Source organism: Pithys albifrons, chromosome 4, assembly GCF_047495875.1.
Source record: "Pithys albifrons albifrons isolate INPA30051 chromosome 4, PitAlb_v1, whole genome shotgun sequence".
In the NCBI taxonomy this organism is placed as follows: domain Eukaryota; kingdom Metazoa; phylum Chordata; class Aves; order Passeriformes; family Thamnophilidae; genus Pithys; species Pithys albifrons.
Window position 1 is genome coordinate 44,894,753 of NC_092461.1, and position 26,936 is coordinate 44,921,688.

Below are 26,936 nucleotides of genomic sequence, written 5' to 3' on the forward strand. Positions count from 1 at the left end.
CTATACACAGATTTGGGTGACCAAAGAGGATTTATGAGGCCCTGAAAGCAGTGTAAGAACCCACACACCAGGTTCAAAGCCCCTTACTCAGCGTAGATGGCAAAATGCTTCTCACAGATAAAACCTCCATCCTGAATCGATGGTCTGAACATTTTCAGACTCTCTTCAGTGCCAACTGTGTAGTCCAAGGCTCAACAATTCAGCACATTACACAACAACCAGTGAAAAATGAATTGGATACCGCCCCTACTATGGGAGAGACACTTAAGGCCATTCAGCAGGTGAAAACTAGCAAGGCAGCTGGGGTTGATGGAATTCCACACAAAATCTGGAAGCATGGAGGTCAAGCACTCCATGCTAAATTTCACGAGCAAACTACCACCAGGTCTCCGTGATGCAGTCATCATCACCCTGTACAAGAAGAAAGGAGAATAATCAGACTGCTCAAAGGACCATGGTCTTACTTTGCTCTCCATTGCTGGTAAAATCCTTGCAAGAATACTTCTGAACAGATTAGTACCTGCTATTGCAGAAGAACTTCTACCTGAAAGCCAGTGTGGTTTCAGAGCCAATAGGAGCGCCACAGACACGGTATTTCTCTCAGACAACTGCAAGAGAAGTGTAGGGAACAGAACAAAGGTCTCTATGTAACCTTCCTTGACCTCACCAAAGCTTTTGACACTGTGAGCAGAAAAGGCCTGTGGCAGATCTTGGAGCCTTTAGGATGTTCCCCCAAGTTCCTCAAAATGATCATCCTGCTACATGAGGATTAGCATGGCCAAGTCAGATATGGCGATGCACTCTCTGAGCCCTTTCCAATAACCAATGGTGTGAAACAAGGTTTCCTTCTTGCACCAACTCTATTCACAATCTTCTTCAGCATGACACTCCAAAGAACCATGGCAGACCTCGAAGAAAACAGCATCTACATCCAATATCATATTGATGGAAGCCTATTCAATGTAAGGTGACTGAAGGCCCACAGCAAGATCATAAATCACCTTGTCTGCAAGCTGCTTTTTGCTGATGATGCTGCCCTCATTGCTCACACAGAATCAGCTCTGCACTGCTTAGCATCCTGCTTTGCAGAGACTGCTGAGCTTTTTGAGCTGGAAGTCAGCTTGAAGAAGACAGACGTTCTCTACCAATCTGCACCTCAGGAAGTCTTCCATCATCCTCACATCACCATAGGCAAATCAGAGCATAAGTCAGTCCAGCAGTTCACCTACTTGGGAAGCATCGTTTCCTCAGATGGTAAGATTGACAAAGAGATAGACAACAGGCTAGCAAAGGCATACAGAGCCTTTGGAAAACTCCATAAAAGAGTCTGGTTCAATAAACACCTGAAGAAAAGTACCAAGATCAGTGTCTACAGAGCCGTTATATTGTCTACTATTTTATATGGGTCTGAATCATGGGTCATCTACCACCACCACCTGCGGGTCCTTGAATGCTTCCATCAGCGCTGCTTCTGTACAATCCTAAACATCCACTGGTCTGATTACGTGACCAATGTGTCTGTTCTTGAACAGGCAGGGGTCACCAGTATGGAGACCATGCTGATGAGAACGCGGCTGCGCTGGCCAGGACATGTCTCCAGGATGGAGGCTCACCGCCTCCCAGAGATTGTGCACTATGGTGAACTCATCACCAGGTGCCACAAGAGAGGACCCCCGAAGAAGAGATACAAGGACTCCCTGAAACAATACCTCAGGCTTGGCCATATTGACTGCCATCAGTGGTCTGCTGTGGCCTCCAATTGAGATTCATGGAGACACACCGTTCATGATCCTTCAGCTTCCTTTGAGAATGCATGCAGAATCAGTCTCGAGGAGAAAAGACAACACAGAAAGAGCCGTTTCTCACCAATATCACCTAAGGAGACTTTCCATTGTGCCTTTTGTGACTGGACTTGCCTATCCCGCATCGTCATTTTTAGCCACGAGCACGCTTTCAGCAAGCATGGGTTCTGCCCTTCCCAAATCTTTGAAGCCTAGCTATGATGAGAGAAAACGTGGACGTTGCCCAGAAGGAAACAGGAGACCTGGGACATGGAGATAGCTGAAGTACTCAGCAATGTTTTTGACAGTCTGCACTGAAAAATGCTTTATCCATACCTCCCAAGGTGTCCTTGCTAATGGCAGGGCAGTTGGACCTGAAATATCTTTACAATCCCTTTCAACCTAGGCCATTATATGATTTGATGATTCAATATTTTGAAAAGGGTATTTTCTTTCTTCTATGCAGGTGGAAAAAATAGAATGTTGAAAGTTAGTTTTAGTGCTTTGCTAGAGGTCATTTAGTACACCGGATGGAAGAAAACTGAACTACAAACCATATTTGTAGTTTCTCAGACTAGGGCCTTGCTCGTTCAACCATGCTGGTCATAATTTTTCCAGATATTCTCTACTCCCTTTTCTTTATTAAATTCTTCATTTTGAATGGCTAGCTGCAGAGTTATGAACCATTGTTCTCAATTTCAACTTCCTCCATCCAAAGAAAAAAGCTTCATTAGATTGAATGCCCCAAAATTTTAAGAGAATTTATTTGCATGCTCAAAATACACAATTAAAAATTATTTTTAAGAGTTTTAAGACCACTGATTTTGCAGTACATGAATCCTTTGAGGTAAGTGAAAACTTATATTTAAGGTGTAAAATAACTGTGTGTTTCTCTTTACTCAGCAATATCTTGTGGAATTCCTAAAGCTCCATTAAATGGTGGGATATTAACTACAGATTACTTAGTTGGCACCCGTGTTACTTATTTTTGCAATGATGGATACAGGCTATCAGCCAAAGAGCTTACCACTGCAGTCTGCCAGTCGGATGGGACCTGGAGCAATCACAATAAAACACCTCGTTGTGTAGGTAAGTAACATGTAAAAAGTCTCCACTCAGTAAGAGCCTGTCTGTGGATTTTGTTTATTTATCCAGGGCATGAATCTTCACATTACTGAAACTTTCATCTTCCGGTTACTTTAATCTGTTAATTATTGCTTGGATTAAATTATTATGAAATATATATTTGAAATATAAGTAATTAAGACATGCTGTGACAGCAGAAGAAATATGCTAGACCTTAAAGAATACAATCAAACTGATAATTAATTTATAACTAAATCCAAGTTAATGGTTGCAGAGGTTTATGCAAAAGACATCTCTTCCATGAGAATTGCAAAATTGATACACTGTTAACAAACCCTATTTACTAGCAAGAATTGCAAAATCTCTAGGATACTTGCTTGAAACTGCTGATTATTATTTATATTCAGCCCATTATTCTAGCCCTGCATCACCTGAAATTGGGGGAACATCACTACAGAGAAACTGCCTGTTTACTTTTAAAGAAAAGTGGATACCAGCAGTTAAAAATGGGATATGAAAACCCAGTTGACTGTAAGACTCATGCAGAAATGTCAGAAAATCTGATGCATATTAGGATTTTGATTATTTCACCCAATAAATTTTGTAAATGAAAGAAAATATACTGTAGTGTAATTTTCAAGGATTGTCTCTTTGTCCTTTTTTATTTTTTGTTCTTTTAAATTGCATTCTGTCATGCATTTTCCTCTTTCTAAAGAACCAATCCAAGTGAGGAAAAATATAGTAGGAAAATGTTGTTATGCTTGTTAAACTTTTTTATTATTTTAGAATTGTAGAATATTGTTGTTCCATTTCTGGAGGAAGAACACAGAATTAAGATGTGAGATAAAAATGTATAGCTGCTGAAAAAGCAACTTGGACATGAATATTATTTTATCTGTCATCAATGTGCAGCCTCTCAAATCTCACAGAGTTTGTCTGGGTAGAAAAAGAATTGCTATAGTTAAATGTAGCTAACATTTTAGTAAAGATTCTAGTGCCAGATGTAAAGTGTAAAGAATCCAAACATGCTATGGCTTCTATCTACACCAGTTGTATCACTGTTGCATGCACAGTCCTTGCTCTGGCTGGATTATTCTTAATTATATGAAAGAACTCATACCTGCTAACCACAGTTAATTTCAAATACAGCTTTAGTCTTCAAAGATTATGTCATTGTGTTTATATACATTTTTTTAATCTGTGCTGGTTTAAAGGTGAACTCACCACGAGAGAGATTATAAGTCAGAGCTAAAATTTAATACTAATATTACAATACATATACTAGCACAAAAGGGAAATTGCTTTCAACTCACAAAACCCCAGCAGTATAACCCAGTATCCTGGGGCACAAACCCAAGTGAGTTTGTTTGCTCTTATGCTGAGACCCCTGTGGCTCTTCCAAATCCAGAGCAAAAGGAAAAGAAAAACCTGTTGGTGCAGATGAGGGCTGTAGTCTGGCTGAGACCAGTGATCTCCTCCTGTCAAGGTCCTGCTGCTTCTCTGAATCCAATGAGAAGTTCCCAAGGTCTTCTTACCCACTACTTATGTACCCTCAGGGACCACCCAGTCGCTCCCCCTGGGCGGGGACTCACACAATGGGTGATTAACTCTGGGAGCCAGGGGGTGTTGAACTGTTGATGGCCCATTAGCAGCTCCGCCCCCCTCAGGCTGGGTGTGAAGGTGATAATGACTCCCTGGGCAGCTGCTGTTAATGGCCTATTGTCCTTGGGGAATGAATAGAGGGGGTAGAATACACAGCTTTGATCACCCCACACACAGTATTAACTGGTCCCTCCTGCTGAACTAGGTCAAATCAATAATGGTACAGATTTTGCTTTTTTTCCTGTACTAAGTCACAAATAACTATGTGTTTTTGTTATTTTGGAAGTTGTTACATGTCCAAGCATCAATTCTTTTACACTGGAACATGGAAGATGGAGAATAGTGAATGGTTCACATTATGAGTATAAAACAAAAGTAGTTTTCAGCTGTGATCCAGGGTATTATGGTTTGGGACCAGCATCTATCGAGTGTCTTGCTAATGGCACCTGGAGTTGGAGAAATGAGCGGCCTTACTGTCAAAGTGAGTATATGTTGTTTTTTGCATCTGTTGTACAGAATTCAGAAAAAATATATATTATTGGGTGAGTTGAAAAATAACTAATTAAATATTTAGAACAGTTAATTAGAGAAAAATGTTTCTTGGTTGGATTTCCTGGGTATCGTAAAGGCTATTATTGACAAACATAATACATGAAGTTTAGTGAAAAAGTCATATATGTAAGTATACTTCTGGATTTTAAAGGTCCCTACATAAATAAAGACACAAGAAAGTACTAGAGAACATTTTCCTGTATATTCTTTTAAGTCAGGAATTCTGTATGTTCTGGAAAAATGCAAAACCTTTATATCCTGCTGTGTCCTTGATAAATAAAATAATCTCTCCTTTCAGCTAGTTATCATGTAGTGTGCATTTGCACACATCCACATGATTCCTACCATTAGCTGGTATGCTGCTAACCTGCAATAGTTAATTTTCACAAAATAAGGAAGGAATATTCAGATATTTAAACCAAATAAGTGTGTGGCTAAAACTGTGCTACCCTCACCCACCTCTGTGAAAAGCAAGTTTCTTTATGCATTTAAATTTAGACATCTCTTTTTCAAAACTTTGGGATTTTGGTTACACTGTGAAACCCTAAAACTCTCTATGGAACACCGTGTGATGTACACTGTCAGAGTGGGATGTGATTGAGCTTTTGGTGTGTGTATTGAAAATACGTGTATCTGCATGCTTATGTATAAACCCACATATACCTAAAAAGGTTGTAGATAAGCCAGATAACTGTGGCTTAGAATATGTTAAGAATTTATTGACAATATATACAAAATTAATAAAAAAGTGGTTGAAAAATGCAATTCCAAGGACAGGTTAATTATAGTGGAAATTAACCTTTTTAGTTCTTTATAACTGGAAATCTAATTTATAGTTTAGAGAATTTTTAAGTAAATTGCAATATTTCACTCTGCTAGTGTTAAAAATACTGAGTATATATCTGCACCTATATTTCCTTTTAGTGTAGATAGATATTTTACATACTAAATTTGTAATATTAACCCTTTTTTATTTAAAATATACTATTTTTCACTGTTTTGAGAAGTTTTGTTTAAAATATTACCCCTTTTTTTCTAAGCATAAAGTGCACTAGGTGCTTTCACCCTCTTATTTACTAATAGTAATGTTATTTTTGTTATTAAAAGCAAATTAAGAAAAAATGATATTTTGTTTGAAAAGATGCTTCGAATTGTACACAAGTAGCAAGGAATTCCATGAATGTCATTCATTCATTATAAAAATGTAATATGTAACTGCTAGTGTATTTCCCTGTGAACTAGAAGATCAAAACATCTTCCCAAAGAAATACAGTTTTAAATCTGATAACAGTTGTGATCTTATATGCATCACAAGTACTTGATAAAACCAAGGTAATTAAACAGAATTTAATAATTCTGGTTTGTTTTTTTTTTAACTCTAGAGAAACAATTTCAATTGATCTTCATCCTGTCTTTCTTAATATTATTTCTGGGAAAGTAACAGCTTTTGTTTGCAGAGTTTTTAATCTATTTTTTCTGCTGCACAAAATAAATACTTCAAGGTGTGAAATCTGGTTGATTGGTTGATAGGTATTACTGGTTGATAAGTATTATTGCATATGTGTTTGTGATATTCAACTGTCCATTTCTGTTTTGGTTTTGTTTAACCATGAAGTTATTTCTTGTGGAGAACTTCCTACACCTCCAAATGGAAATAAGATTGGAACTCAAATCACCTATGGATCTACAGCTATATTTACTTGTGACTCAGGATACATGCTAGTTGGCTCTGCAGTGAGGGAGTGTCTGTCGTCTGGACTCTGGAGAGGAATTGAGACCAGGTGTTTAGGTATGGACACTACTGTAATGAATTACCTGTTTTCTTTCTCTCTAGCAGACAAAAGTAAGCAAAATAATCATCTTGTCTCTATCGGTTAGCAGATATACTGATCTTCATGTGTGTGGCTGCACTGGATTGTTTTTCTTATCAAATTATAATTATAGTTATCTTTTCAGAAATTTTAACACTTTCCCAGCATGCAAAACCTATTACTGTATTTCTGTATATGTCTTTAAAGTAGAACTCTGTATATAAACAGCAAGACAGGCTGATTCCATATGTGTCAGCTTTAATACACATCCTCAGTAAAATATTTGCATAGTAGACCTGAACTTAGTGGCTGTATTATAGAATTAAACTGTACTCTTGAAAAGATACAAAAGACAGAAAAAATATGTTTGTGGAAACTTTTACAGGACCACTGCAGCCATATTTCTGAGAGACATTCACTATCCAGATACTCTTTATAGAATCTGACACCATTTATTATACATGTTTAGGCACCTATTTAAAATACTCAGACACCAGGCCCTGAATTATTTATGAATAAGATTAACATGTGAAACAGTTTTGGGGCTTCTTTCTGATTCATTATTATTTTGTTACCTTGAGCTGGGTTATTTTATCTACTGTAGAGATGTTGATTTTAACTCTATATGCAATAAGAATTTTCAACGCAGTTGAAATCAAAGCTATGAGAGAATCTAAATTAGAGTGAAATGTGTAATTCATATTGTATCTTGTCATTTTAGAGGCATGAGCATAACCTGAGACTTTCAGAAAATCTTAACTAGTATATTTATTAAATATAGAAATTTGTTGCAATATCTCTTAGTGCAGATTTCCATTTACCTTTTTAAACTATTCCTCATCCAAAATTATTTTCCTTCTCTAATACAACATTATTTGGTGCAATTCTTCCATTAAGTGAATGACTCATGAATAAGCAAAAGTGTTGCTTGTCATGCTACAAGTCTGATGCTGGAATGTTCCCTGACAGACAGCTAAGAGGACCACACACTTCTCTTGAAACCTAAAAGAAGACCCCTGCTTCTCAGAAGAGATTCATTAATTTCATACACTATAATGTCCAGTAACAATAAATAGTTAAGGAAACAACTACAGGACTAGAGGGGAAAACAGTAATCTAAAAGACACCTTTTGTATCAGAGTAGTGGAGTACAATAAATCTTTAAATATATATTTTCAAAGCTTTATTGATGGCAAATTTTTGAAGATAGCATGATAAAACTTTACACAGAGAAATAGAATGTAGTATACATCATATATAACAGGTAAAAAAAGCATGCATACCTTGTTAAAAAACAAAACAAACCCAACTAGGCAGTCTAAATTTATAAAAGCAAGCAATGGTTGCTGCAATTGCTCTTACAATAACGCTGCCTGCAAATGAGCTTCCTGCAAAGACCCAGACCAACTCAGTTCAGTTTTTGTTTCTTCCACAAGTAGTTCAAGATTTAAGATAGAAGGATGGGTTCAGCTAATGACAAATCAGAAGTCAGAAAAGTTTTTAAGAAGGTTGAGAAAGAAAATGTTGTTGGAAGGTGGAGGAAATGGAGGACATTAAAGAAATAAAATGTGAGGGAAAGGAGATAAAATACAGCAGGAAGACCTACAGAGTGGACATTTTAATGCTTCAAGAAATTCAGTTTTGTGCAACTTATCAGTAAATTCTAGTATTTGTTTTCAATCACATAAAAATAATAAGAAAAAAATTAATTTCACTTTCTACTTCCAAAGGGGTTTTTTTGTTGTTTTTTTTTTAAAATTTGGTTTTTTGTTTTTTTTTTTTTTGCTCACTGCTATAAATCTTTCTTGTCATTTATCTTAGAACTTTTTCACTTTTGCTTGTTGAAAAATGTAGTTATGCTGGGAGGTGACTACCAATGTCTTTCTGGTTTAAGTTTTGAAGATGTCCTGGGAGTACACTTAGATGACGTCAATGAAATCCTACAGGATAATATAATAAAGTTATTTTTTTCTAAAACATTAATCAAATGATTTAATTTAATTGCTGTGTTAGACAACAACTTTATGTTCATTTCAGTTATGTGTAATTTGAAAATTTTATGAAAGGTAGAATAAATAAGATTCTAAGTATCTGCAGGAGAACTTAAATCTAATTTATGTTTAACCGAATCAGATACAGACAAGAACTAGAACAGAGGTAAGCTTTAAATCACAGATCCTTTTTGTCTTTATTTTATTTATTCTGGCTTCATTATTTTTAAAGGGTAATACTTTATGGATATTGAATCCGTTGCAAAAATTAGAACATTTAACAAACCTGCCCTCCTTTCTGAATCTTTTTTTTTTTTTTTTACTTTAAAGACTACCTAAATAACAATGTAGCACTCCATAAGTAATCACATTACTATGATAATCTCAGTTTCAATACAGTGTGGTATGAAACTGAGTTCTGGATTCATAGACTTTTTCTCCATAGCTAGTGAGAAGAAATAATCTTGAAATTGAAAAAAATAAACAAAACGAAACAGAAGAGAGCTTCTCAAGTAATTCTGTTGTCAAAATTTTGAAGGCAAATAAATGTTTCAAAAGATTTTATTGTGAAAAAAATACAGACAAAAAATCATTTTCATCTTTTAGAATAAAGTAACAGGCAAAGATAAGAATCATTACTGTTGTGTCTCCAAGGTGACATAGTCACAATTTATTGTGCTTGATCTTTTTCTATACTGAAAACATTGAAGCAGTTTCTGGGCAAAACTGTGTAATAAATCCTGGTGAAGCATTCAGAAGCAGAGAACAGATTTTTGCTGAATATCCTATTTATAAAAGGAGACTGAAAAATCTCTGATTTTGTGATACACTTTTCTCTTGGAGAAAATATTTAAATATTCAATTAAGAAATTATTTGTTCTGTGTGCAATTTTCTTTTTTATTTATGACATTAATTTTATTTGCCTTAATGTAATGAGAGGAGTAGCATTGATCATTAAAACATGTATTTTCCTACCTATAGAAAGTTTCATTAAAAAAAAAAGTATTTATTTTAATGCCTGTTATCAGATATTTTTTAAACTAGGCATTACCTAAAATGGAAGTAATAGGCCCTACTTTAATGACTCCACAGTACTTTCAGATCAACTTTTGGATTAACTGGTATGTGAATGGTGAAAAATATTTCCAGTGATTTCCTAAGATTTCTCTGCCATTATTTTTTTTTCTCTGCTCATTAACACTATTTTAACTTTTTGTTCTGTTTTGTTTGGTTTTGTTTTTCATTAACTCAAAGGAGAAACACTTTCATACCATCACTTTCAGACATAATGATCTGATGATCAGGACTAATTTTTTCTCCTTTTTTTTCTTTCTTTCTAAAGAAATTTTCTTGAGGCCATTTGTTGCCTTTTAATATGTTTCCTCTGTTATTTTGGTTAACATTTCAGAAAGCCTAGTCAAAAACACTTAAAGTAAAACTAACAAGTATAGCAAGCTTTGAAAAGTCTTTCTCTTGGATACCATTCTTCTTCTATATAATGGAGTAGCTGTTTTCTTAGATTATTCCAAAGTATTTGGATTTCTTTCTACAATCTTACTCATTGTTAATGTACAGTTTCATACTTCTCTTTGGGGATATGTAATTTAATTGAGTTTCTCTCAGTTACATGACTGGGAGTAATTTTAAAAGAGGTTTAGACATTTCATCAATGAAAACCATGTGGAAAAAACAGGGGAAATTAGGACTTTTAACCAGTAGTAAGGGAAAGATATCTTATGCACACATTTCTTAAGTTATGACTCTATTCTCTTCATCTCAGGTGTACTACACTTAAAACTTATGACTTAATTCCATCTTCTTTCTCAATTCCTCATGATGTCTAAACTACCGATGGAAAAGATTGGTTTATACTGCCTCCTTTATTTACTAAAATTCATTCCTGCTATTTCCTAGAATGAAAGGCTCTGCAACTGCTGGAACAATAGTTTTGTTCAGTTCTGCAAATTAGTATTAAATCTGAAATTCAGATAAGCTATGAAATATAATTAATTTTTTAGAGGTCTGTAAGAGGTCATATTTTGTTTTTAATTGTGACATGATTAAATGATGTTATTTTCATTCACTTGGAAAACTAAAAGCACCTTTATAAAGTGCTAAGTGTCCATACAAATTAAAATGTAAAAATGAAGAATGCAATTTATTTATGAATAAGGCGTAAAGAAGTGTGGTTCCAATATTAAACTAGTACTAGAGGAGTTTTCAATAAAGACGGATGCATAGCAGGAAAAAAGCTATTTAGGTTAGAGGCTACATTAAAGATCAGCATTTGACTTCCCATATAATTATATCAGGAATACCTTTTATCCCTTCTCCTAAGAGAAATACTGAACCTCACATACTGTGCCTTTGTCTACATTAATAAATAATTCAGCAGAAAGAGCGCATCATGAGACAAATAATTTATTTTGAATTCTCTACATCTGCATTACATAAGTTTCAGAGGATTGTGCTTGGACTGTGTCTGATCTAGTCCTCTGGGCTAAATGTCATAATTACTCATACGGTTCTAAGTTGACAAAAAGACCCGTCAATAATTTCGACCACTTTGTCTCCAAAACGAGATGGAACACTTCTTTTGTGTGCTTAGAGATCAGCTTCTCAGCATACTTCCTCAGAAAGGAAGCTGATTTGTTTATAGAAAAATCACTCAGAACATTTAAGAATTAGAAGGAAGATATGAAGCAAAATGCTAATGTAGACACTACCTTTGACTAGTTAACTGGGGAATATTTATGCAGTTGGGTTTACCACGGTTTAGTTTTACTCAACTGTTTCTTTTTTTCGTACAAAAAATACCAGTTTTAAACACTAATGGGTCATTGGTGGCAGTTTGTTACTCATACAGGAAAAGCTAGTTTTCCAACAGCTCTGTACAAAGCAGTGCTGTCAACAGGGTAAAAAGAATAGCAGGCATACTATCTGGTGCAAAGCAGCTATGTAAGCTGACAGTAAAGAATATTCAGTGCATTAATTTACCAGTAATAGTTTTTATATTTTCCCTATATGCTTTCAGTCACTTAAGGGTTTGTGTGACTGTGTAACCTCTGAAGTGTAACCTTCCTGACATTATTTTCATACTTAAAACTGTTAGAAAAATATATAAGCAACTAACTTCTTTGTCTTCACATTTATAAACATTTTTATCAAGTTATTTCAATTAAAAGAGAAGCTATATCTCCAGTGATACTGAATTAATACATCTTGAGTTAGCCATAGGCTTCTCTTTGTTCTTCAGTACTACTGCATAATAATAACAACTAGACTTTCAAATTAGGTATATGATGTTTCATCTCTAAAGAATTATTCAGTCATTTCAAGGAATTCAGCAGAGAACTTCCCTCTGTGGGCCATGGATTAAAAAAAGATTTAAAAGAACTTTACCAGTCACCTTAACAGTTTTAGTACAGCTTGGCCAGCTGTCAAGAAAAGGATCTTCTGAAAATAGCAAGAGAAATACCCTAAACCCTGCTTTTTCCAGGGTTGTGCCTTATATCCTTATAAAAAATGCAAGCCTTGTAAAGAAAAAAAAAATGCCAGGAAATAATTCTTCCCTCCTCAGCTAAGGTCATCTTGACAGGTTAATTAACTTTGTTGAGTAATTACCTTAATCTCTTTTTTCAATATTACATTGGTATGTAGATTTTTTTCACTACTATGCTCAGTTTAACACTACTTACAACTAGAATAAGCATAGGCACATTTTTGCCATTTAATGTAAAGATACTGTATTCATTTATTCCTACTCTTTTCATCTCAGAGAGCAACCTGCAGAAAAGAAACATCATTTACAACTAAGGTTTCAAAGGTTCTGACACTGAGTTATTAGGCTCATTCTTCATTGCTAGAACTGGGTTTCATGTCAAATTACATAATTTATTTGATGCTCACAGGTTCTTAATATCCTTCATTCCTAATTTTTGAATAATTTTTTTCTTAATATTTCATGTAGATATTCTCTTGTTTTGCTAGAGTGGAAATTCAGAGTTTTATACTAATTTCCCCTCTCAAATATGCTACACAGTAAAACCTTCACTTTTATTCTCTTTTAATTTCTTTTTTTATAGCTTTCACTCACTATCTTTACAAAAGTGGCATCTTTTGATTCAGCATTATGAATTACAGGTTACATTAAGACCAAGGGGCCTCATCTGGATTCCTAGAACTGCTACATAGGTCTTATATATCCATATCATATATAGAATGGAACTATATGCACTCTTATGGTACGGCATCAAAATGGAGACCTTGACAATGAACAAAATCGTGAAAGCAGTCCAGAATAGCCTAATCTAAAGTAGTCAGGAATCCTAACCTAGTGTGAAGTCAATTATTTACTACTAGAGTGTTAGAATATATTTCCCCCCTGCCAGTAATAGTAATAATGTTAATCAATTTTTGAAAATTGTTAAAAGTAGATTTTGTTCCACATTTGTTAAGCTTTTTCTGATTTTCTTCTATTTGTAACCCAGTTCTTAATGTACTGCAATAAGTGTTCAATCTGTTATGTGTTTGTAATTGTCAATGTATCATACAAGGGTTTATTTTTTCTCTGTCTTTTTGATAAATGCAGAAGTACAATATTGATCTTACTGTTTGAACAAGTTCCTCTGCCCCATATTTCCCACAACTCTTATATAGTTGTTTTTAACTTTTTTATTTTCAATAGCTTTCCAAGATGACCACAATAGTTTTGGTTTTGCTTGTAATTAATTGGTCTTAGAATCTGAATATTACTTTGGGCATAATACTGTATTCCATTAGATAATAACATTTTACTATGAAAGTCTTTTATCCAGGTTAATCAAATATTCCATGACTTATTGGTTGTTTAATCAGGAGTGTAAATTGATAATAGAATCAGTATTTCTTAATGCTTTCTCATCTATTTGCAAAATACATTTACTGGCAAACAAGAAACCTAAAAAAAGGAAAAAAAGGAGACAACTCCACTAGTCAGTATTTGATCCTGTGATTTCCCAGCAGTACTCTTAGGTTTTTTCTCAGCAGTCCTGTTCTTTCTAATTCTTCATCTTCTTGCATCTGTTTTCTACTTTTTTCCATAGTTTTCTGACATATTTTGATGACATTTACAGAGAGTTCTGACAATATGATACCTATTTTGCATTAATTGCATTCAGTCTTCATTGAAAACACTACACCTGCAGAGCTTAGCTCCTGAGCAGTTTTGTATCTGAATTGTGTTTAGAAGAAATAATTTATCTGTCTTATTGCAAAACAAAGCCACACCTTGTGATTATTATGAATCAAAGGTAAATATTAAAACAATCACTGCTATAATTTTATTCAGCTTCCACAAATTCCACAAATAAAATACTCTCCTTCCATATCCTATCCCATTCAATTGGGATAAGGATGATGTATTTCTCAAATAAGAACAGGTTTAAAATTATGTCCCTTTATGAGTTTGCATAATGGTTTTGCTGTGGTGAAATTGTATGTTGTTCATTGTTTATACCAGTATGACAAAACTGACATCAGTTACATGGTATATGAGAGATATGCATAATACAAGCTAGTGGTGAAATGTTTTAGGGATAAATTGAAGGAATAGAGCTGATCTTTGATGCCATTGCACAATTAACAGGTCTTGTTCAGAAACAAATGCACTGTCTCAGAAAACTATACATGTGAAGTACTATTTTTTCTCAGACTAATAAAGAATCAGCAATAATTTGAAAGTTTTGAAAACTTTTCACATCAAAAAAACTTTTCAAAATCTCAAACTCACTGTTTTTATATATGTGTTTATATATAAGCAGAAAAGGCTATTGAATGGCACTTCAAAAATTTATTTCATATCCTTAATAATGGGAAATTAATAAATTTATTTGCTGGAAAGCCCTTAAAATAAGAGTTTAAATTGAAGTCCTGAAAAACAAATAACAGCAGAATTTATCATGAAAACTACAAATGCAGTAATGAAAATGAGCATATCCTTAGTGTATTATGAACATTTTCAAATTATTTTCTTCATAGATGTCTTAATAGAAAATGTTAAAGGGAAGAATTCTACTAATATTAATAAGACAAATAAATAAACAGCTTACTTTAAGATGAAATGCAACACAACCAGAATAGAATTGAAGAGAAATTAAGTAAGAATTACTCTTCCAGATATGGATGTGGATAGTGATGGGGGTTTTGTTGTTTTGTGAGTTGTTTTATTTATTTTCTTCCTCTGTGTTTTTTTCTTTATTTCTTGATATAGAGGAGTAATTATAGCAACTTTTATAAGTTGAAGGTCTTTACTTCCTCTGAGGAAGAACATTTTTGTGGATATGTGAAATAGAGTGAGAAAAGAAAGCAAACAAAAACAAAAGTTCTGGAAATTGTTTCATTAGTTTATGATTTTATGGCATCTCTGGAAATTTATTCAGTTGCATAAATTAACAGAAATTCCAGTAATGTTCTCAAATGTTCTGTTAACAGGAACTATGTATACCATTGTATACACTTTCAGTAGCAAACATAGTGAACTGCTTACAACATGTACCTACAAGACAGATGGTATTTTGAAAATAAAACAAGTAAAGCTGAACCCATCAGTTTGGGGTGTTGGCTTGTTTTTGTTGGGATTTTTTCTTGTTTTTTTGATTTGGTTAAATATTTTTATATCCCTCAGTCAAACAAAACATCCCCTGGAAAGCAAAGTGAAAGCTGGAGAAAAATCCTGTAAATCCCAAATGTTTTTATTTCTTTTTAAATTTTAGGTCAAAAGTGTGTCATAAATCTGCCATATCCTTTTTTTTCTTTTTTTAATTATATTTACTTCCTTAACACTCTCACAATATGTTTACTTAGAATTTTGTAATGATAGATCTACGCTTTTATAATATTTTTCATGCATTTAGATTTATGTATTTTTCATTTTAGAAATCTCACATGGGGACAGGAGTATACTCTACTCTTTTAAAAATATCTATTTCCTCAATAGTAGTAAGAAGTTTATAATTTATCATATAACATAGTTAGTGCTCCAAAAATGTAACTGTTATAAGGAGTGGGAGGAAATAATCAAGGCGGAGGCATTTGAAGTGATAGAATTATAGAACAGCCCAAGTCGAAAGGGAGCTTGAAATAAGATCTAGTCCAATATTTTCTGGCAAAGGTAGCTGAGATGAGACTATCAAGCACCCTATCAAGTCACAGCTTGAAAACTTACAGTGATGCAGACTCCTACCACATCCCTGGGTAGATTGTTCCAGTGAATGCTTGTTCTTACTGCCAGAAAATTCTTTCTTATGTCACGATGAAAACCTCTTGCAGTACAACTTGTGCTCATTGCCCCTTGTTCTCTCCATGTGACTCTATGTGAAGAGAGATCCTATATTCTCTTTGTAGCCTCCTTTTAACTACTGGAATACTGTGAGGAGGCCCATGCCGTGAGCATCATCTTCTTCAGGGACTAACAACTTCAGCCTTTCCTCACAGAACAGGTTTTTTGACCCTTTGATTATCTTCATGGCCCTCCTTTGGACCCTTTCCAGTCTGTCTGTGTCTTTCTGAAGTGGCAGGATGAAAATAGGCACATTACTTCATGTGTGGCCTAACAAGCATTGAGTAGTGTAGGATGATCACATTTCTACCACTCCTAGTAATGTTTTTGCAGATGCAACCCGAGATCCAATTTGCCTTCAGTGCTGCAGCAGCGCACTGCTGAGTCATGGTCAGCTTGTCATCCACCAGGACCCCCAGGTCCATTTCATTGATGCTGCTCCCCAGCTACACAAATTGTGGCCTGTTCTCGGTCCTTTGGTTATGTTATCCTGAGTACAGGACCTTGCGCTTGTCTTTGTTACAAACTCATTGAGTTTTTGCTCATCTGATCCCTCCAGCCTGCCCAAGTCTCTCTGTAAGATGGCTCTTCCATGTAACATGTCCATCTCACCATTGGTCCTGTGTCATCAGCAGACTTGAAGTGGATTTCAGTCCCATGATTAATTAGATAATTTATGAAGATATTTAACATTATGGGGCTAAGTATTGACCCCTGGGGAATCCTGCTTGTGACAGGCTGCCAGCCTGAGTGAAAACCATTGATCACAACCCTTTTAGTCCCCAGCCCATTAGCCAATTCTCTACCCCTCTTACATCACCTACCCAACCTGTATCTTCCCTTTTTGTTCAGGATAACACTGTGGAAGATGGTGTCAAATACACCATTTTGGTTATGTCCAGGTAAGCAAACTCAACTATCCTCCTGTCAACAGATGATGTTGAAGAAAGTCAAAAGAAAAGAAAAGTCTTAAAAAGGAGGTCAAAAGAAGTCAAAAGTAGGGTCTGAGTGGTTTATTGACAATGAGAGGAGGCTAAGAGGATGGGAATTTTAAATTAGTTAAAATTTTCTGGCATGGGACATTAATGCAAGACATATAGATGATTTACAATGGATTTTCACCCCTTGAATTTGTGTATGTTTTTGTAACATCTACTCACGGTTGCAGAAACTGCAGTCTGATCTGAGTCATAGGCTTCACATGTTGAATTGCTTCAGTTTTATTCTGTCTGCACATGAAGCAGAGCTTGACCTTTCTGGTGATGTATTCTGCTTCTACTCTGCCATAAAGCAACACTGAATTCTTAATTAAGAACCAAGCCATATATTGTAATTAAATGCAGCTACAAAAATATTTCTTTGAACGTTTTCTGAATCACTACAGACTGTCTGCTTGCACTTTCAACAGAAACCAGTCTTTTCCAGCTCAGTTTTTACTCCTCATCTAGTTAGTGCTGCTTGTCAACAGAAACGTGATAGTATAGGGAAATTAGTCCCTTTGAGGCATATTGAAGAAAGTCTACTACGTACTGAATGGATTATGAATTTCCTAGAGAATCAAAAAGTACTCTGACAAAAATGTTATAAACATGTATTATGCCATCTTATCCTATAAAACATAAAACAAATTTCAAATATGCCTGGTCCTTATGTATTACTGAGGGAAATAGGGAGGAGACAAACAGGAGAATATAGGCTGGAACAGTTCCAGATTTGGACTCCTGCTAACTATATGGAAATCGAATTGCAGTCATCAGCTAATATGTGTGAAGGTTCACATACTCCCTATGTTGTAAATTCTAGTCGTTTTATCATGATTCATACAATGAACTACAATACAAAGCTGAAGTTATATGAAAACGTTAAGATTTTCAAATTATTTTTAATAAGAGTTTTCTAGCCCTGAATGAACGAGGGAAAATGCTGAAAATAACATCAGAGAATTATAAGCACTAAAAATGTCAAAGGAAAAAACAATCCAAACCAGGTTGCTTTTAAATGTCCTTTCTCATTTGCAATCCCATGCTTTGGGTGTTTGTTTTTGGGGCTATTTGTGGAGAAGTAGAGGGGAAGGAGAGGAGTTTGAATGGCTGGTAATAAATTTTTCACAAAAGTAATAGCTGAAACACTACCTGTTTCTCTTACTTGTCATACTCTTTTTTTACAGTGAGTTCTCTAACATATGTCACAGTCTTCACAAAATTAAACCACTCTTAGAGGATTTTTCCATCACCACATTTTTTGCTGAATCACAGTGCTCATTTTCCAGAATTCATTAAGAAAAATAGTAATGAATGACACATAGTTCATTCTTTTTCCCAGCCTATCTCTAGACTAAATGTCTCTTTGTGACTTGCACAATGTAAATATTACTTCTCATATTTTGAGAATACAAGGTAGAAGATTAGACCTAGATAAATAAAGATTTTTGATTACAGGACATTTGGTAGCAGTCACGAGGTCTGTCTTCAACCACAACATGTTAGCCTCTTTGGGATTCCACTGAGATTAACAGGAGAGAAAGAACAGAAAATAATCCAGCAACAAATTACCCAAGTTACTTTTAACATTGTAAGGAGTCTGTATTTAGAATGTCTATGTGGATTGACATCGATACCATTTATATTATTTTATTTGTATTTATATGGAATTTGTAATGTTTATTTAAATGTATTATGGTTTAATGTTACCTTTATTACCCTTAATCATGACCAAAATAAAAATAAGGGAATAAATATAATTTTTTTACAGTTTATAATAAAAATGAATTACTCATATCTTTTAAAAGGAAATTTGATAACATATATGACATATAATCTCTTTCCTATGTTGTCTATTTGCAATTATTTATATGTGTACAATTCTACCTATAAAAATCCAATACTGCAGTTGCCCCCAAGTTAATAAAATAAAGCTCTGAATTCAGCTAATTAAAAAAAAAAGGAAAAATATTCAAAATTTCTTTGTTTTAGTTAAGAAGGATTATGTAAAACTTCTCTGGCATATTTACTGATTTCTTTTTCTTTTTTCCTTCTTATTATTTTTATTTACTGTTAAAAAACAACCAGCTGGTCACTGTGGTATTCCAGATCTTATAGTCAATGGACAAGTAATAGGAGAAAATTATGGATATAGAGACACAGTTGTATACCAGTGCAGTCCTGGTTTTCGGTTGATTGGTTCTTCTGTAAGAATATGTCAGCAGGATCACAACTGGTCTGGTCAACTTCCATCCTGTGTGCGTAAGTAAGCATGTCAACATGTATGGATTTATGTTACAGGAATATCTATGTCAGACAAGATGAGGATTGAACTTGCAACTTAATATTCATTAAAAAAAAAGAATATAAGTTTTAAAGCAGATCCTCAAAAGTATGCGAGTACATAAAATCTGTGGTTCATCTATCAGGTGAGCAGTCACTTAAAATTTCCACTACATCCTTTGGCTGCTAAATACCTGTTATTTATATATGGGCATGAAAATGATAGGACTTAGGAACCCCTGTAATCAAATTTGAAAATGGCTTTCTGACCCATAGTGAATTTTGGAAATATTTAATGTACATTTACTTTCTCTGTGGTAGATAGAAAAGTAGATATTCTTGAATTATGATGTCAGCACTGAAGATTCAAATGTTTTCTTAAAAAAATTATATTTTTTCCCTTCTTCTTCAGAGATGCTGTTATTTTGTTTTCTTTTGTGTGACAAGTAAGTCAGCATATCCCGTTAAAGACCTTTAAGTAACAAGAGAAAATGCTGCATGAGATTTCTTGAAGGACTTTCAAGTAAATTACAACTATGTTTCAAGTTCAATAATATAATTATATTGAAACTGTATTAATCTGCCTCTAAATATTCTATTTATATATCTATCTCTTTGTGGGGGAAACTTTCTCTATGACGAATCATAGTACAAAATGTTAATTCATTAATTCTCTGATTCTTTAAATTTTTATGTTAAATTACTGCTGAACACTTTTTTTTTCAACAACTGGAGTTTGTTACAAAGTAGAAGAAAATGCTTATAAAGTTTTTTGAATCATATTGTGAAAATTAATTTGTATCTGATTTTCCTTACTTTTATTTTTCACCTGCTTTTTGTGGATGCAGAAAATAAACTTTACCTTCCCTAGTCATTTTTTGCATAAATATAAGAATTTCACTGTGTCCATAATGTTTCCAGTCATAAGTTTATAATTTTGCTAAATACTTAGGCCTCAAAGATAAAATATTAGGCTGATACTGAGATCCATTTTTAAAAGGAACTGATTTTTTTTCAATTTCAGACTATACATAATAAAAATGTAGTGCTTGCTTTTCTCCTGCTTCTTCAGAAGAATTTTTCTTCATTTGCTTTCAATACTGCATGTCAAATTCTATTCAGTTTATTTAAAATTTTAAATAAGTTCTTGAATGTGATTCTGTCATGAAAAATACCCAGTATCTTATAGTACCAAAACTTGAAAATACTGTTATATAATAGTACTATATTATGATTAACTATTACATAATAAATAATGAAAAGTGATAACAGCACACTCTGTTTTCTGTTTCTTTGATTTGTGCTGTGCTAGCTGTTAGCTGTGGTCACCCTGGTAGTCCTATTTATGGCAGAACAATTGGAAATGGTTTCAACTTCAATGATGTTGTGACGTTCTCATGTAATACTGGGTATGTTATGCAAGGACCAACCAAAGCACAGTGCCAAGCTAATAGGCAGTGGAGCCACCCACCTCCAATATGCAAAGGTAAGAATGCAGCTTATACAGATTTACAACTAAATGTTAGAAAATTAAAGCTGAAAAATAAACAGAGGGTAACAGGACACTCTCAAGGCAAAGTGATTCCTCTCTTACTAACAGAGATACTGACCAACTAATACAATAATCATATTATTAAAGGTATTTTGTGATTCTCTGATTTTTCACATTCATGTTGCCAGGATAACTTGTAGCAAAACTTTCTTGTGTGTCTATGGCTTGTATCGATTTTTCAAAATGACTCTAAAAAGTTCCTGAAGCAAAATTGTGCACAGATGATTAAGCACTTAAATTGTGAAATAATGTTCTCTGCATTTTTAGTTAACATAGTTCTAGCAGATACCTAAGAACACCTCCATGTCTTTATTTTACATTTCCATTCATAATCCATAGAGCATCTTGTGGTTTAAAATTTTATTCTAATTTATTAACAGAATCCTTTTTTATTGGTTCTCAATGCTTCTAGATATCATTCCAAGAAAAATAGTATTATGAAATCAGTTCTGTTTGAGTTTTCATAAGCACTTTTAGAAAAAGTTTGTCACCATTGTCTTTCTAAAATCTATTGTTATGTGTTTTTAAAAAATTTTACTTGTTTTTATTTAGAAAAAAATGGGGGGTTTTGCTGTAACCTGCTTGGACATGTGCAGAAATGGTATTTATTGTTTTGCAGCATCTTCTATGAAGCTTCTATGGACTTTTATTTAAGTCACATTACATTTTTGAAGTAATTTTATTTACTGTATTTTCCTTTCAGTAGGTGTTCTCCACTTTCATTTGGTCACTTTGCCTTAAGCAATACTGTCAAATAGTTTACAGAACTTAAATTCCCAAGAGACTTTTTGCTGATGAGAAGATGTTATTTTTAAAATCTGCAATGCTAAACACGTACTGTGTGTTAAGGGTACCTATTTAATCTCATTTCCAGTCTGGTTGTTATCTATCACCTTGGTATTCTGCTATTGCAGAGTAATGTGCCCAAGTGTCTCATAACTTGTTGGCCTGTAGGGATCAGTAAATAAGTTAGTCAGTTATTCTTTGAAATTTTACACAGTCCTGAAATTTTATATTGGTTTTAGAAGAGACTTTAAAACCAAAAGGAACTAACTTTGTGTAAAGCATCATTAATTGTGTCTGTAATGTGAAGTGAAATCAATTCTAATGAATATAATTTTGCTTTATTTGCTTCAAAGCTAAACAATAATAGTTACCTTGCATATTTGTAAACTGCCTGCAGTAAAATATTATCAAAAACACCACACAAAAGTGTTCACTATTCTAGTTTAATTATTAGTTTTTGCTCATTACACATGCTTTATAATGTGAACATGAACAACACTCTCAGGCACATGGTATGATTCTTGGGCCTGTCCTATGCAGGGCCAGGACCTGGACTTCAGTGATTCTTGTGGATCCCTTCCAATGCAGGTTATTCCTAAAATTCTATGAGTGTTCAGTTGTTATGAAATACTTGTACACCAAAAAAAAAAAAAAAGAAAAAAAAAAGGTCAGAAATATAGCTCGGATTTCAGATTTTCCTCAAGAAAAATAAAAAAAATCAACACTGTATCATTTAATGTTAAAGAAGTCAAATCCAATCTGAAAATTACTTCTATCCTTGGAAAAGGTATGTATTCTAGGCTTGTGGTATAAATATTTGAGAAATGCTAGGAGAAGTACACAAGAAGACTCCAACACTTCAAATAGTGGATAGACTGATGAGCCATAAAAGAAGGATTTTTTTCCTTTGTAGATAATAGAGCTTTTCAGCATATTTTAATACTTTTATGTACACACATGCATGCACATTTACTTCTGAAATTCAACAAAGGCAAATGCAGGGTCCTGCACTGGGGGGGTAACATAATCACATGCACCTGTACAGGCTGGGGCTGACCTGCTGGAAAGCAGCTCTGTGGAGAAGGACCATTATTCTTACCCATCAGAGTGTATGCCTGTTTTTAAAAGCACATACTCATTTGCTGGGATATTTTCCTATCCTATGAGAATCACCACAGTCTTACCTAATTAATCATCTTCCCTTCAGCTCAAAACATCTGCCTTAAAGGTAAGCCATTGTCAAAATGTTAGTGTAGGAACATAAGAATATTTGCATGACTACGTGAGTTAAACCAAAGGAATATCTAGCCCCAAAATGTGTTTCTATCTGTGGGCAATAGCTCATGTTAAGGCAGGAATACAAACTGAATATACTGGTATGTCCAGTCAATTTTAGTGGCCACTACTTTTACAGTATCGTCACAGTCTATAAAGAAACATTTGCTCTGGGCTTAACATTTTCTGGCTTTAGCACCTCCTGGTTTCATGTTATCTTCCTAATTCACTCTCGTTATATAAAATAAGGTATATAAAACCAGGATAGCTGCACATTGGATTGTTCTCATGCAACGGATAGGAGACCATTTAAAGACCATTCTAAGGTGTCTGCATTTGTATGACTCTCAATTCTATGCTTTTTCTTTTTAGTGGTCAATTGTACTGATCCTGGAATTCCTGCAAATTCTATAAGAGAAAGTAAAATTGAACATGGAAATTTCACATATGGCACAGTGGTATTTTATGACTGTAATCCTGGATATTTTTTATTTGGCTCTTCAGTTTTAGTTTGTCAACCAAATGGCCACTGGGACAAATCTCTACCTGAATGTATTAGTAAGTAGATAATGAGTTTGCTTCTACAACGCATGTGGACTAGACTAGTTACTATTTTTACTCAACATTTCTATCAGTCTCATGACAACAATTACGATAATCATGTTTTATATACATTTGTGTGTACTACTATTAGACATCAGATCAGTTACTATTGGGTCAGAACCACCTTGTGGGGGATGCGTGTGTGTGTGTGTGTGTACAGGATAGGATGAGTCAAACCTCGCACAGGTGGAGTGGGCTCTTATCCCTCATGGCAGGCCCTTGGAGCCCACATGGGCAAGACCTGGAACAGCTTTCAGTCACAAACAGTCCAGGAAAATTATAACACCCCACAGCTCTTGGAGCCCCTGACCCAGCTTGGATCAGCAGGGCCCCTCACCCTGGTCTGGAACCCCAAGACCAAGAATAACCATTAGAGAAAGACAAATCATCACATATGATTTTGATCATGTGCTGTATTGTACAATCACTGTACTGTTGCATATATATGAAATTTTACAGAATTGAATACATCCTTAACTGTGATCTGGCTTCTGATCTGGATTTTCTTCTTAAATAAAAAAATCCTGCTCAAACTGTTATTCAATATGATGAATATATTATTGAATATGATGAATATATTATATATATTTTATATATATATATATTATAGATTATTGAATATGATAAAAATTGCAATTACATGATTTAAGGGCTTGTTCTACTATCCTTATATTTGCAGCTCTAATTTGTGTGTTTCATGGTACATAAATACAAATATCTTTGGCCAAGATAAGCCACATGCCATGGACAGATGTAAGGTAAAAATAAATCCAACATGAAGGCCTAGATTCATTCTGTGAATATAGTGAATTTGGTTTATGAATTTTAACTGTGCATTTCCTGAACTTGACATATTTAGGTTGCTTTTAAATTACTTTTTATCCTGAATTATTAAAAGAGAGATGAAGTTCTACACATTCTCTACCACAGCAGAGACTTGGGCAGATATTGTCTTCCTGTAATTTTTCTCTGAGGAGTACAAGCATGAATGTAGCTTTGTGTGTGTTCATGTGTTCATGCCATAAAGATCAACTTAGTTAATGAGTGGGTTTTGATATTGATATCTGTATCTAAAAAAACTTTTTTCTTTTCTTTTCTTTTCTTTTTTTTTTTTTTGACATTTCCAAACATTTGTTTCACAGCTTTTGGTCAGAATTATATTTTGCTTTCTACATCCATGATGTAGTCCCTTTCCCCTAGACCCTAGAAAATGTCAACCACTTCACAAAGTTTATGTATGCAGTTATGAAAATGAAAACTACCAACTGTTTGATCAGTGATAATAACCTTTTTTTATCTCCAATAATTATGCATTGTAGTGATTGACTGTGGACATCCTGGAGTTCCTCCAAACGCAGTCCTGTCTGGAGACAAATATACATTTGGGTCTACTGTCCATTATAGCTGCATCGGTAGACGGTTGCTGTTAGGGCAGTCATCTCGGACATGCCAGTTAAATGGACACTGGAGTGGATCTCTCCCTCATTGCTCAGGTAATATTTTCGAGTGAATGATTATATCCTGAATTTTTTTTTTTTAAATTTAATTCGATTTTTTCCATGTCATTTAAAATCTGGAAAATCATGTATGAAATAGAAGTACCATCTCAGTAGAAGTGAAAAAAGTAAAACCAAAATAAGTATAAAATATCTGCAAAAAGTAGACTTTCTTGGTGATATTTAATATGAGTAAGAAATTTCACATTCAATAGACTGTGAAAGGAACTGGTACTTGAAAATGCCTACTGATTTGGTGACACCTCAGGTATGACTTCATTATGTAATACATCCATCTGTATAATAAAGGCAAGTGGACTTCATATGATTTCAATACAGGATGCTTGATTTTTGAGGGAACACCATCGAATCCTTGTAATAGATTAGCTCTCACCAAAGTCAAGATATGTTCTCTCAACAACTAATTGTTTATGATATTGTGTTTCACAACTTCAGTTTGACGCACTTTAACAGCAGTGATCAAGTGAAAAACATAAATCCAATTCACATACTAATTTGTGATTTGGCTAAATCACCTTTTTTATCATGGGTTATGTCAACAAATATTGTGATAAATGTTAACCATGTTATTAGTTTTAATTCTCAGTAAATGCTGGGGAAGGTTCTTTCTTGTCATGCTCTTGTTTCATTATATAACTTAGAGAAATCAGTGGGGTTTATTCAGATCTATGTAATTCAGAGCACTTAGGTATCTTCAATGCAGAAAATAAGGAGAAAACAAGTTTTTTCCTGATTACAGCTATGCCAAAACTAGAAGTGAAAAATAAGTGATATGCAGATCTGACTAATGCTATACTAGTTTCACACTAAAAATCCAAGGTTCCTTACAGTGTTAGTAAATAATCAATTCATAGAATGATTTAAGTCAGAAGAGACCTTTACAAATCATGGAGTCCAACCTTCAGTCATAGCCAGGGATATCTTCCACTGGCTTCATATAATGCTTTTTGTTGGAAGGGACTTCCAAAGATCATCTAGTCCACCCTCACTGCAATAAGAGAAATATTCAACTAGATTATGTTGCTCAAAGCCCCCATCAATCTGACCTTGATCCATAAGTACTATGTGAATTCTATTTTGGTGTCTCACTGCACTTACCATAAAAAATGCCCAACCCAAACATAACCTCTTTTAGTTAAAAGTGTTGCCTCTTGTCCTGTCACTACAGACCTTATTAAAAAGTCACTCTCCATCTATCTTATATACTTTATGTGTGGAAAAGCTACAATAAGGTCTTCCAGACACCTTCCCTTCTTCAAGTTGAATAGCCCAAATTCTGTCAGCCTTTTTTGCATAACAGAGGTGCTCTAGCCCTCTGATCATTTATGACCTTCCTCTGGTCCTGTTCTAACAGGTCCTTGTTCCTGTTCTATAGGGAACCTCAAAAATGGACACAGTAGTCCAGATGGTGAGGCAGTTAAATGCCTCCCTGACATCCGATCCCGTCAGATCTCGGAAGCTAAGCAGGGTCAGCCCCGGATTAGTACTTGGATGGGAGGCCTCCTGGGAAATGCCGGGTGCTGTAGGTTCTAGTCCTGAGGACTTCACTGTCACTGTCCAAGCTCGCTCGGCCGCGGCAGATGAACCTCAGGACTTAAACGGTGGGGCCAGTTCTGCGCACGTTGAGCCTCACCTAAAATCCACTGCGCAGGCTGGAAGGGCACACCCACACGTGGGGACAGCCCTTCCCAAATCTTTGTTTGCGAAGCCGAGCCACACACACAGAGTCCAGATGGGGATCTGACATACTCCAATCCTTTTTTCTTTATAACCCTGTCCTCATCTCTCAGTGTATTCA

The 26,936-nt window shown here is 34.6% G+C and overlaps 1 protein-coding gene across 1 annotated transcript in view; it reads left to right on the plus strand.

Annotated features, from left to right (window-relative positions):
* CSMD3 (CUB and Sushi multiple domains 3) overlaps nt 1–26,936 on the plus strand; it is a 602,810-nt gene that overhangs the window by 523,951 nt on the left and 51,923 nt on the right. Inside the window, exons 51-57 of the mRNA XM_071553967.1 lie at nt 2,685–2,870; nt 4,756–4,950; nt 6,637–6,810; nt 19,211–19,384; nt 20,718–20,891; nt 23,391–23,576; nt 24,941–25,114. Coding sequence (XP_071410068.1) covers nt 2,685–2,870; nt 4,756–4,950; nt 6,637–6,810; nt 19,211–19,384; nt 20,718–20,891; nt 23,391–23,576; nt 24,941–25,114 — 1,263 coding nt within the window. The remainder of the gene's footprint in view (nt 1–2,684; nt 2,871–4,755; nt 4,951–6,636; nt 6,811–19,210; nt 19,385–20,717; nt 20,892–23,390; nt 23,577–24,940; nt 25,115–26,936) is intronic.